The 13154-nt window shown below is 44.9% G+C and overlaps 1 protein-coding gene across 14 annotated transcripts in view; it reads left to right on the top strand.

Annotated features, from left to right (window-relative positions):
* The window catches only part of MTSS1 (MTSS I-BAR domain containing 1), a 126479-nt gene extending 115956 nt beyond the window's left edge, over window positions 1–10523 (top strand). For 6 of the 14 annotated variants that reach the window (XM_066176130.1, XM_066176157.1, XM_066176166.1 and 3 more), the window contains 5 exons: window positions 2386–2505; window positions 3493–3687; window positions 5752–5916; window positions 6270–6432; window positions 7573–10523. In XM_066176130.1, coding sequence (XP_066032227.1) covers window positions 2386–2505; window positions 3493–3687; window positions 5752–5916; window positions 6270–6432; window positions 7573–8264 — 1335 coding nt within the window. In that variant the 3' untranslated portion in view covers window positions 8265–10523. The remainder of the gene's footprint in view (window positions 1–2385; window positions 2506–3492; window positions 3688–5751; window positions 5917–6269; window positions 6433–7572) is intronic. The other 8 variants (XM_066176201.1, XM_066176208.1, XM_066176174.1 and 5 more) reach the window with 5 other exon arrangements.
* The last annotated feature ends 2631 nt before the right edge of the window (window positions 10524–13154 follow it).

The raw sequence follows: 13154 nt of genomic DNA on the forward strand, positions 1-13154 counted from the left end.
TACATCTTTGTGGTAATAAACCTCATCTGTGAGCTCTTTCTACCGTACTTGACATAACTTTGTGAAATTTCTGTCTTGTAGACACAGTGTATTAGATGTAAACTCCAAGTTCTTACTGGTCATCCTTGGGGCATCTGTAGAAAACAAGGTGGCATGGGAGATGCCGTGCTTGGAACTCAGACTCTTCACTGTCTCTTGTGCATGTGCAGAATATGCGGACCCAGGAGAGTCATTCAGGCCATATAAGTAGGAGGTTTCAGAAAGCATTTTCTGTAATTGCATTTTTCTGTCTTGTTTCTCTCCTGACTAAACCATAACAGTAGTGTGAGTATTCTCATGAGGCTTCTTTTGCTGAGGTAACTGGAATGTCAGGTAGAACTCCGGAGTTTAGTGTAAAAGCTAGTTTTCTATAATGTATTTTTCTCTAGGGATAGAGGCAATAGTCTCATCTCCAGTTAGTGCACCATAGTTATGACTGATGGCAGAGTCAACTGCAGCTCGTCTTTATCAGTGTTCTTGTTTTTAGAGGCTTTTCTCCTGTAAAAGGAGTTGCATTAAATCAAGAATGCGACAAGTTCCACTAAATATCATGCCACTGCATCATCAGGTACCCCACTTTCACTGCTGTCCTTAACAGCTGTTTGTCATTTGTTGCTGTTTCCTCTGATTGTACCTTCACCTCAATTCTTACTTTCCTCAATACAAGCCTTGTTAGCTGAGCCATTTTGAATACAAGCCTTGTTAGCTGAGCATACTTGCACCCTAAAGCACATTTGACAGGTCACCTGCAGATCACCTCATGTCAGCATACGGTGGGATGAGTGTTACTTCTATAAAATACTCCATCACTCTACATGCTTTTTAAAATTTTAACAGCCTTTGCAAAATTCCACTTAAATCACAGTTTACCAGTAAGCTGAAGATGCTGATACCGCGTTGTCTTCTTAGCTGCCCCAGCAGTCTTCACCAAAATCCTGGTGACAGTGACAGACCTACATCTCCTTCCAGCCAGGCAGCTGTCTGCACATTACCCATCTGTAGCTCCGGGTGAGCAGTGAGACAACTTGTGGGTTTTAGGAGTAATTGCTCCTCTACACTGTCTCATATCCAGCTGTCCTTCTATTGCAAACTCACCCCAGATCTTACCTAAGGTTAACTGGTGAAATTCAGTTTCAGGGGAGATTTCCCTTCCCCTTCAACATGTCATTCCTTGAAATCTGTCATTGCTACACAAACTTGATACAAGAGCACATTCTCTCTGCTGTCATGAAGCACCTTAGATAGACTTGTCTCACAGGTCCTTATAGCTCAGTACTGCCCTGACAACTCTGCCAGTATTCATGACCATGTCCATGCTCTTGGTTGGACCTGGACACACATCCCTACAGAGCAGGATGCCACTTCCAAGGGGGAGGTGTGGAAGAGCATTATAGTTGGTAAAATGGTTCATGTGGTTATTCCCCTTGGCATTTGTGTAGTTGAATTAGATGCTGTTGTAGAGGTTTGACAGCAGCAAAGGTACATAAAGGTTTGCACTGAAATTGGAGAAGTTCCTAGGTTGGAGCAAAATGTTTGGTGTGTTCCGTGGACATTTTGTGTCCTGTATTTTCCTTTACTCTCCATCCAAGGCCCTGGTATTTTCTGCCTCTGCTGTTAGGAGAAGGCAGGTGGCAAGCACATGCCGCCACTTCTGCACTCAGTAGTGTGCATGTACCTTCCTGGCTGCTGGGCAGGAGGGTTTGAGTCAGGGTGCTTTTGGTGTATGCATCCTACCTGCAGAGGCACATGCTTACAGGTCACGCACTTTGGAAACCTCCAGTTTCGGTAAGTATCACTTCTTTCTCTGTTCCATCATACTCGAACTCAGATGGGCTTTTCACAAGCACTTTTGCAGATCAGGATGTATAAGAACTTGTGAATGTAAGTTATGTTTGCTACTCCATGTTTTAAATCTAAACTTTGTGTCTTCGAATTACTGATGATCTGCTTTTCTGTATAAATCAGTTGTCTCAGTATATTGCATGTTTGGACTACAGGTGCCCTCAGCTCCTTCAGCTTCTTGCTCTGAGACAGCAGCAGAATTGAGACGCTGAAATTGCAATGAGGAGTTGAGATTGCTGCCTCAATTCCCTCATTCCTAAGCAGTATGGCAAGTTCTCGCATTAAGCAAGTGGCTTATTTTTTTTTCCATAGATTTCCTGAACATGAGCAATAGTTTTGAGCAGTTTCTAATTGATTTTTAAAATCCTAACCCTTTGCTTCTCTCATCCCTCTCTCCTGTGTGTCTCTGTGTATGTGCTTTTTGTCTTTTTGTTTGTGTTTTTTTTTCTTTTCTGGTGGCTTGTGTATCCTTTCCCTGCCTTGCGGTGCTGTTTTATGCTGCAGAATTCGTCCAGCTCTGCCTCTTCAGAAGCCTCTGAAACCTGCCAGTCAGTGAGCGAGTGCAGTTCCCCCACCTCAGTCAGCTCAGGCTCCACCATGGGGGCTTGGGCCTCCACAGATAAGGTGAAAAACTTCATCTCCAAGACATACAAACCTACTAGCTCGTTATCCAAACCCTGCAACATTTGGACAAAACCCCCGTGCATGGGATGCAGCCAGGATTCCTCTTAGTGAGGGTGAGATTAGAAACTGCTGCACGCTCCCTTAGAAATCAATATGTTTTAATAAAAATCACAATTGCCTTTGAACTAGCTACTAGGAGAAGCTACAAGTTGGGCATTTTACAGAGATCATTTTCTAAGAAAAGGTCACTTTCCAGCTTTTCTGCTCAAAGAGATTGTGGAATGCTGCCCAAACCCAGCTGGTTGCCTGACAAAAAGCACCTCGCCCAGTTGTGATCTTTGTGGCTTCTCCCATCTCTCCCATTAGGTAGCATACATTACACTGAGTAATGGGGGCTGCTTTTGACCAAAAAGGAAAGCAGAATACACATGGTTGGAATAAATTATGTGGGATACACTCTGAATCAGGGAGGAAGTGCTAGCAGTCTCCTTTCTCATCTGGTAAATCCTTGCTGTTGGTTTTTGTTGTTTATTTCTTCCATATCATCACACAGTCAGAATATGTCATGTTTGAAGGCTTTATGCTTTTCCTCTCTGTCCAGCTACACAGACTAAATGTCACCAATGCAAATGCCTTCAGGATTGGAAAAGTTTTGTGTCCACAGTCTGCAGGGTACCTAAATTGAAAAGGCTTTTTCACAGTGTGCTGCTTTCATGGACAGAAGGCAAAGCTGCTCAGCCTGGAGACAATGACTGCTAGATTGATGCCTGAAATCTGTTATAGATAACAATTTTCAGGTGATCTCACTTGTGAACCAAGCATCATATCAATTTTCTGTTTTTTTATTTGCAGCGATTGAAGAACTTCTTTTGTTTTAAGATACAGAGATTTTCTCCCTAGAACATCAGTCACAGTGTATTTTCGTATTCATTCTGTTTATATTAATTTCTCTGTTTTTGTTTTTTTTTTTATTTGTTTCATTTCCAGTTGTCTAATGGGTTTTATCACTGTAGTTTATCAAGTGACCCATCCGTAGCTTCAGTTGGTGCAGGTCCTTTCCCTCATTTCCCGCCTGTCTCCCGCGCGTGGACTCGGGCTCCCTCAGCCCTTCTTCCAGACTACGTTCATTATTACACCATTGGGCCAGGCATGTTACCATCATCTAAGATCCCTAGCTGGAAGGTTTGTGTTCCTTTTGTTGTGGCAGTCCTCACCTCCTCATACCAACAGCATGCACACAGCAGTTGTTGCTCCCTTTTGGTCCATGTAATTACTGGTTGATTTGCTCTGTTTGGTGTCACTCGGAATGGGCACTGCATGGTGAAAATCAGACCTGAAATCTGGTTGTGGGTATTTCTGAATGACCTTGTGTGTTCTGGCACCAACTGAAACATACCAAAGCTGACAACACCTAGGTAGGAAGGAATAGTTTAGCTCGGAAACATTGGTGAAAACACTCTTTTCACTCTTTTCTTCGGGGGAAGAGAGCTTCCTTAGCACTGTCAGAGTGCTCACATGAGCAGGGAAGGGCATACAGTTGTCTTAGTGGGATCATACATTGGACATCCTGATGTTCTCCCTGTGGCTGGACCCATGCCTGTAGGCAGGCACGCTCTCCTAGATCCAGCTGGAGTGGTTTAAGAAGGTGCTCAGCACCAGGTAAACCCAAGTGTTGAGTGAAGCTTTACTGCGACACACTGGGACTGCTCACCCAGCTCGTTTTGCTCTCTTGGGGAGACCACCAAAAAAGAGCGCAGTAACTTCTCTTAGTTGCTCCAGCTGGATCTGCAGGGATCTATTTTACTTGGCATCAAAACATGTCTGCTCTGCTAGAGCCTGAAAGTCCATCCCTGCCAGGTGGTTCCCCTGGGAGACTCTGCCCTAGAGCAAAGGGAAAAGGTCTCTTGTCTGTTGCTGTGGATCCTCAGCAAGGCGCATGTGCAGTCAGCAGTAACTGTGCAGATTTTAAGTGCCTGTGGATGGTTATATAATCCTGCATATGCACCATGGGACCTGTGTATTACATCTAAATTGAGATAACTTGCTACAGCTGCCCCTACTCTCTCTCCAGCAGATGGAGACTGTTGGGATACATAGTGAGTGGCCACAGTGGTCCTGGGGCTTCAGGGTCATTTGTTGTGTCTCTGCTAGAAGCACTTTGCCAGTATATTTCACAGCAAAACACTTGGAGCAGAGACACAGCTGTCAAGGCAAAGCAGAGTTTCATATGAGTTAACAAAACCAAAATACCTGTCTGTACAAGGGGGTGTGTCGGTTCAGCTGCCTTCAACTTCTCGTTCCTTGGACTGAGACGCCTCAAGAAACCCACAGTGTGATCTTAGTCCATCATTAATTGTCTGTCCGAAGGCTGTGGGAGGCTGCCCAGCAGGCAGCTGTGAGGGTGTGGGGCCCATTATCATGCTCAAGTTGTTTCTTTCATTTTTAAAGCAGCCTTTGTCTCATTGAAGGAAAACTTCTAGGATTGGGATTGCCCTTGAAGCAGCTGGTGTTGGGGGAGCTGCTGCTTAGCACTGGTTCTGCATGCCAGCACAGGTCATGGATCAGTCAAGCTCTTTGTGTGCAGTGTGTGGGTTTTTGTCCCCCTATTTGCTTAATAGAGCCCTGAGTGAATACAGCCCTCATGGCCTGAAAAGTTTCTGTTCCAAATTTAGCACCAGTAATTCAGAGTGAGCTTAGTCTTTCTTCAGTACAAACTATCATTATAAACTAGATTTCAGTTAGTAAGTAAACTGAGAACTCAGAGTAACTTGCTTCACTACTAATGTGTATGAAAAATCTGTTCAAGCCTAGTTTTTCAGAACTGAAGACATCTGTAACAGCACATAATACTAGAACCTGTGTACATCTGGAGCAGTTACATCCCTGATTGGACATTTATCTGTATCTGTTGCTGTGTGACAGTGATTTTTGTGCTTGAAATTCTGAAAATGTAGGCTTTAACACCATGGAATTTACTTTAGATAAAACTATAGTATCAAAATGTTAAGTACTTTCATATAAGAATGTTTAGGTAGAATGGGAAATTTAGATTCCTTTTAATAAAGGAAATAGGTTTAATAAAGGAAGATTTTTAATAGCCTCAAAATTTATTTCTCAGCTATTCAGAAAGGCATATCCAGTTTGATACACGATCTGTTGCATTAAAATTGCCCTTTTGCATATTTTTGCCTGTGATGAAAGCACAGTTTCTGATGAAAGCTGTCCCTAACGAGCTCATTCCCCTAGGACTGGGCCAAGCCAGGCCCGTACGATCAGCCCATGGTGAACACATTGCAGCGCCGCAAAGAAAAGCGGGAGCCAGACGTCAACGGAGCAGCTCCGAGCGGAGCCCCCGCGCCCCCCGAGGAGGCCCAGAGACCTCGGAGCATGACGGTGTCAGCTGCCACAAGGGTGAAGCTCTAATTTCGAATATGCTGTTTGGTGTAAAGGAAATGGCCCTTACACCAAAGTGCTGGCTCCTGCCAGTACTTGGGATGCATGTTATGTTGTGTTTGTCTGGGAAGTGGTGCTGGTGTGGTTGGTGGGAATCATGGGGGCAGGAGGGAATGCACCGTTGGGTATTGACTTCTACAGAGCAATGTACTCCAAAGAAGCATCCGTTCATAAGCCCAAGCAAATGGCTGGGCACAGTCCTGTTGGATTATGATGGTGACAAGCTCTGATGGGGAGGAGAGATAGCTAAAAGTGGGTGAAGGTGACTGAACCTTCCAGGTGTAACGAGTTTCTCTCCTGTGTGTAAGCAGCAGGGTGAGGAGATGGAGGCCTGTGAGGAGCTGGCACTTGCACTCTCCAGAGGGCTGCAGTTGGACACCCAGAGGAGCAGTCGGGATTCCTTGCAGTGCTCCAGTGGCTACAGCACCCAGACAACAACTCCGTGCTGCTCAGAGGACACAATCCCATCTCAAGGTACCCATTCAGATGTTCCTTTTTAGAACATTCCCATCCTGGCCATCACACACTCACCCCATGGCGCCAAGGAGCAGCTATCACTTGCTGCCTTTGTAGTCAGCTGAGGAGGAAGGCTGGCATTGCTGTTTGGAAGATTCTTCCAGCTTGGAATGCAGCCTGGATTTATTAACTACACAGAAACCTGCATTGCTGCATAGTGTACTGAACAATTGTATTTTCTTATGCCCTACTTCAGTGAGTTTCAACGTAAGGATGCCACCATTTTAAAAAGGATCCTGGAATTATAAATGACACTGGTATTGCATCCAGTACTTCTTGGGTCCTTTCTGAGCTGTTGTCCAGCTTTCTCATGAACTTTGCCATGTTCCATCAGTACTGTCAATCTGCTCTTGGTTTCCTTTGGTGACCTTTTGTTTTCCTGCCTAAGCAGAAATGTTGTAATTGGAAAAAGAATCCATTGGAGACTTTAACTTAGGCATAGCTAGGAAGCTGCAGAAAGGTGTTTGGTTTTGTGCCCTGTTTCAGAACCAGCAGCAAGCTGAGAGAGACCAAGCTTGGTGTTTGCAGTTCAAGCCTTGTTTGCTCAGCTGTGGTGGTTGTGCTGTGCAGTCACAGGAGGCGGCAGGGCTTGTGGAGGGCGAAGCTTGGCTCAGCACTTAGTGGAGAGGAAGGAACCCAGTGCGATTAATAAAGCTGAGGCTGAGTTTTCAGAGCTGACAGCTGGGATTTACTTTGTTTGCAAAGTAAACAAATTTGCTGCAGAAGTCACTGGTACACGGTCCCCTGAACCCACTTGCCTGATATAAAGTATATTTTTCAAGTATTTCTATCCACAAGTGGTGGCATGTGGCTTGTAGGATGCTGATTTCAGTATCTTCATGTTGGTGACAAATACGGAGCTCGTTCTTTTTCACAAAAGCCATGGGCCCTCTGCAGCTGTAGGATTGGTCTGCTGTGATGCTTTCAGGCATCAAATCTTGGTCACAGAACCTTGGACTTTCTTCCTTACTAAAGGTGGAAACTCTCTTAATTTTTACTGACTCCAGGCTTTTTTGGTTATCTACACATACTTCAGACTTACTGACGTGACTCAGCTGTCTGCTCCAGCTTGATCCTAACTCTGTCTTTTGGCATCAGTTTCAGATTATGATTATTTCTCTGTGAGTGGTGACCAGGAGGCAGAACAACAGGAGTTTGACAAATCTTCCACCATCCCAAGAAACAGTGACATTAGCCAGTCCTATCGCAGAATGTTTCAAACCAAGCGTCCTGCTTCCACCGCAGGTCTGCCAACCACGCTGGGACCGGTCATCGTCACCCCCGGCGTCGCCACCATCCGACGGACGCCTTCCACCAAGCCTTCGGTCAGGCGCGGCACCATCGGCGGAGGCCCCATTCCCATCAAGACGCCAGTGATTCCCGTCAAAACACCGACTGTCCCCGATATCCCGGGGGGGCTGCCCGGTGCCCTCGCCGGCACAGAAGAGAGCCCCGAGCAAAGTCTGGAGTCTCCAGCAGCAGGAGATGGTGGGCAAGCCGTCACCAGCATGCCCTCGTGGAGCGGGCAGGCGTCTGTCAACCCTCCGGCGCCGGGCCAGAAACTGGGCGCTGCTGAGGAGCAGAGGCAGGCGGTCCCCGAGAGCGAGGGGGAGGAGAGCGAGCGGGATGGGGTGGGCGGCCTGGCGCCCGCGGGGCAGGCGGAGCCGGAGCCCGGCGAGCTGAGCCCCGGCGATGTCCCGCAGGGCGAGGATATGCTCAACGCCATCCGGCGCGGGGTCAAGCTGAAGAAGACGACCACGAATGATCGCTCAGCGCCTCGTATTTCCTAGGGGAGGAGAAGCTGCCAGACTACTGAACGCCGAGAAGGAACTGTGAGAAAACTAATTTGTCTCTATCCATTCCAATGTGTAATCAATGATTTTTTTAAGATACTCGGTAACAGACAGTCTGAAAGTACTCTAAAAGAGAAAACAAATGAAAGAGCATAGTAAGACATAATCTTCAGTGGTGTTTTAATTTGTAAATATCAATGATTTTGTTTCTGCATTTTTTTGATCTAAGTTACACTTTTAATTTTTTTCTGAAGGTGCCAAATCCCATTTACCTTTTTTATAACTCTCTTTGTAAAGTTTTAAATCATAGAAGAGAAAAAAATTGTCGAGTAGTAAACTTCAGCAAAGGGATTTAATGAAAATTTGGCTTTTTTGCAAGCTTTTGTAGAGCGCCTTGTAATAGTGAGGTTAAAAAATAGAACAATGGGACTTACTACAGTTTAAGTCAAGCTATATGGAACGGATCCTCATTTAAGTATTTAAAAAAGTTTGAAAAGCAGGAATAAAAATTGACAATAAAGCAATATATAATGCAAGGAAGAAACCTGCAGTTGGTAGAGTTATTGGGGGGTAGTGGGGGGAGGGAGATGCCATCAAAATAGCAGATGCTGTTGCACAAAAGTAGCCTAGTAGGATGAATTACTAGTAGCTTCATGGTAAATGCATCAGAATAAGCCATATTGGATTGCAGTGTTTTGTTTCTGTAGGGTGTTTTAAAAACTGGGTTTTTCCACATTTCTTTTTTGACTGCACAGCAGCAACTCTCAGTCACATGCATGCAGCCTTAACTGTGTAGGCTTGGTTCTTCCACCTTCATGTTTTGTTCTACTCATCCTTCCGCTGAATACAAACAAGGACAACAGGCTTAAGGCAGTTATAAATGTGAAAACATTTTTAAAATGCAAGCAGGGAGTTCTTAGACGTTATCAAAATGCCTTTTTCTGACTGTGCCCAGCAGGCTGGGCACCTTAGAAAGCCCAACTATTTTGAGAAAACGCTTAAAAATTTGACAGGTGAAACCAGCTTGTGATCTAATAAACTGCGAATGTTTCTTTCCAATACAGGGGCTTGTTTTTCTTAACTTCTTTTAAATAGCAGTTGATTGGCTTTTCTTAAATACTGAAAAGAAAAGGGGTGGGGGGTGGGGGGTGATACTGGTTTTTTGATAATACTGGGAGTCTGACCACTGTAGTCTCTTTTTTTGTACTTTTAAGTAATGTTTTTTGGAACGCTATTGATAGAATCATTAAGAGTTGGATTTTTTCCTTAAAGTAAAAGTAAGTTATTGCTGCAATACCCGTCTCCTAAAGCTGACAGAAATGTGCAGACCCCTTGGCATGACACGTGTTCCAGTCAGACAATCCAGAAGGATGCTGTCTGCCCACCCACAGCAGACCCACATGTGGAGGGACACCAGACTTGCGGATCCGGGATTGTTTAAAAATGCACCAAATAACACATGTAAGGGGCTGGTTTCCACCACACACTGCAGATTTCTGTTGGCTCTAGACTTGCCTACATGACCTCTTATGCTTTAATACATAACTGCATTGGGTGTGAAACTTCTAGTAACTGTGTAGTCACTGTGTTCTATATGACATTTTACACTGCTGTGCTTGCTAACCTTTTTTTTTTTGTTATGGCTTAAAAGCAAAAAGTAAAAAAAAAAAAAGCATGATTCTTAGAAAATATTAAACCTTCCTTTCTTTGAAAAACAAGCTCCTTATTACAGAATATAATAAACAGTAGTGCCTGTGGTGTAGCCCACCAATCTTGATACAGTAGCTGATGCATTGTGCAAATGAGGCTTTGAGATGGTTTTTGCATAAACAAAAACTGTTAGGAGATAATCTCAATAGTTAAAAGTGTTATTTAAACCTTTGAAATAAATGGATGTAACTGTACCCAAGTACAGCTTTTCACTTGTTTAGTTCTTAAACGTTAGTATAATCAGTAAAATTTAATATAAAATGTTGCCAAATTCAATGTAGAAAGAATGTGACAAAACACTTTGGATAGTTCTATTGTTTGTGTTTTTGCATATTGTAAAAGCAGTGTCACAGCTGAAAAATAAATTGTTTCTAATGGTAAATTATTGTGGTTTAGTTGCTAGTTTGTACTGAGAGTTGACCTCTCCCTGTGCAGTTTTTTTGTTCTAAACTGGTATAAATAATTGCTGTAAGTGTGTCTCCCTTCTACATTGTAACGATTGCTTAAGCCTACATTATAAATAAAGAACTGCTGAAAACTCCCGTATTTCGCTTCTTAAAGACTTTCTGCTTCCAGAGCATTGAATATCAATGGTGGCCTTCCTCAGGCATCTCAAGATCATGCAAGTTCCATCTGTGTGTAATAGAAGCAAGAGAGAATTTAAAACCAAGTAAATAAAATTGCATATAGCTGTGTTTTACTGATGGGCACCAGCAGGGTAGCAGTGGAGCAGAAGGGCAGTGTTATTGATGGAAATTCCCATTAAATAGTAGATGACATTTCCCTGCACCTTGCTGTTGTTACCTGGCCAGAAAGCACAGATGACTCTGCATTTTTGTGCCTCCACCTCAGTGCTGGACCGCAGTTCCGTAGGCGAGAAAATTGCTGCTGTCAACACTGCCCGTGCCACAGCCAGAATTTATCAAGCACAACACCAGCACCATCTCCCACAGCTCCCCCAGGGACTGAAGAGTTTCTTTTGTTTAGCTTTCTCAGCATTGAAGGCAGGTGGGGGGAGGATGGTGCTCCCTCTTGGAGCTGCCACACGATGGCCCAGTTTATTTCTTTGCCACTGCAGTGATTTAATTTTTATCTAAAGGTATCCATTTTCTCACTGCACTGGGCTTATGAGGCCAGGTATGGGTAGCAGGGGGGTACAGGAGTGGCTTCTGTAAAAGGCTGACAGAAGCTTCCCCCATGTCTGAAAGAGCCAATGCCAGACAGCTCCGGGATGGATCCACCAATGGCCATGGCCAAGCCCAACAGTGACAGTGGCAACGGCTTCTGGGATAAAAGATTTTTGAAGGGGAGAAAGTTTCTGTGGGACAGCAATAGCAGGTAGGGAGAGGAGTGAGAATATGTGAGGGAAACAGCCCCACATACACCCAGCTCAGTGAGGAAGGAGGGATAGGAGGTGCTCCAGATGCTAGAGCAGAGATTCCCCTGCAGGTGATGCAGCTATGCCCCCGCAGCCCATGGAGATCCATGGGGGAGCAGAGATACACCTGCAGCCCATGCTGGAGCAGGTGGCTGCTCAAAGGAGGCTGAGAGCCCATGGAACCGTGTGCTGGAGTAGGCTCCTGGCAGAACCTCTGGACCCCTGCAGAGAGGAGCCCATGTCCTTAGGTCAGTTTGGGTCAGCTATCCTAACTGTCCCCTCTCAAGATCTTTCCCACCCCCAGTCCACTGGTGAGGGGGATGCCAAGTGGACACCGTGGATGCTGTGGAGCACTGCTTAGCAGTAGCCAGAGCACTGGGTGTGCTCTTAACGCCTTCTTGGCACTATGAGGGCTGCTCTGTACAAAGTTAACCCATCCCATCCCAATACAGTCAGGAAGATTAGGGAAAACCAATGTGCTTTGGCTGGAAATGTCTCCAAAAGGATCATGGTTTCATTCCCCCATCTCTCTGTGGCTGTATTTGAAGTACAGCTGAGCATCTTGTCTCACTCAGGTGTCAGTGCTTTGCTCAGCTGTTTCAATACTGAAGGCACTTGTTCCAAGTCACAGCTCCAGCCTGAGGTGGGGCATGTGCTGAACAGCTGTGCTGGAAGAGGGCACACCTCAATTCCACCACTACTTTTGGACTAAGCAAAGAAAACAGATCCTGCCTCCTGGCAGGAATGAAAATTTCAGCTGTGGAATACATGAACATGTTTTTCTGGAGTTTTATTTTCAAAACTCATACCTATTTTAGCATGCAGACTTACTGAAAAGGGGCAGATTAAAAGTTTCCAAAAACCAACCAGATTAAAGCCTTACTCCTGAGCTACATATGTTTAGTTCTTAGAAGTGCTGAAGTTCATGCTTTGCCATCTTTCGTTCAATTGAGGTTCACAGAAATATTAAGCCTTAGGCTTAAACATGGGCACAGTCAAGTAACTTCTGTAGAACGGAAGTCAGATTAGGCAACCTAAAAACCTCTTAGCCCTAAAAACAGGGAAACAGCTGAAGGGCCAGGTTTTCCTAAGAGCTTTTGCTCAGTGAGCGAATCCCATCTGTTCTCTCATAGGGCAGTTAGTGAGTGTTAGCAGAACTTCCCATGTCTTGTATCAATGCTCTGGGAATGTGGCCAGAAGTGAACAGCTTTTTGTCCCATTTAGTGTGTCACACTGCCAGAACCGCTTGTGACCCCTGCATGGGCACACAGCCACAGTCTTCAGCAACCCCTGTATATTAACTGATACAGCTCAGTGGTTATCTGGGATTCAGTTTATATGAGGATCAACTTTCCTCTGGTGCTCTACAGGACTGGTATCCATGCCATGAAGAAAGCACCATGTTGTATGGAAAGTTTATGTCTTGTGAGATTTGATACGGAAGTAAAAAATGCAGCAAAGGGCCTAATGAGGGAAGGGAAGGAAAGATGTCTTTATCCTGCAGCAAGGTCAGAAATACCCTCATTACAAGAGCACCCAAAGCCTGTGTCTGCTGCTGTCTGTATCTTTAACTCCAGCTTTAACACCTTGCCTGTATTTAGTACCACATTCCAAATTATGGGGCTGATATGAACCGCTGGCACAAGCTGGCAGTGAAGTGTCAGTGTGCTAGAGAAGAGCAGTGTGCCAGAAAAACACCTTTTCTGTTATTTTATTTGGCTTTATTCTATAGAGGAGCTGGTCACCGAGGTGCCACCTGCCTGCAGCACAGACTGCTGCCAGTCACACCCACGGTGGTC

The sequence above is a fragment of the Chamaea fasciata genome, unplaced genomic scaffold (assembly GCF_029207755.1).
Source record: "Chamaea fasciata isolate MVZ Bird 193981 ecotype frontalis unplaced genomic scaffold, bChaFas1.0.hap1 SCAF_1, whole genome shotgun sequence".
Lineage (NCBI taxonomy): Eukaryota > Metazoa > Chordata > Aves > Passeriformes > Sylviidae > Chamaea > Chamaea fasciata.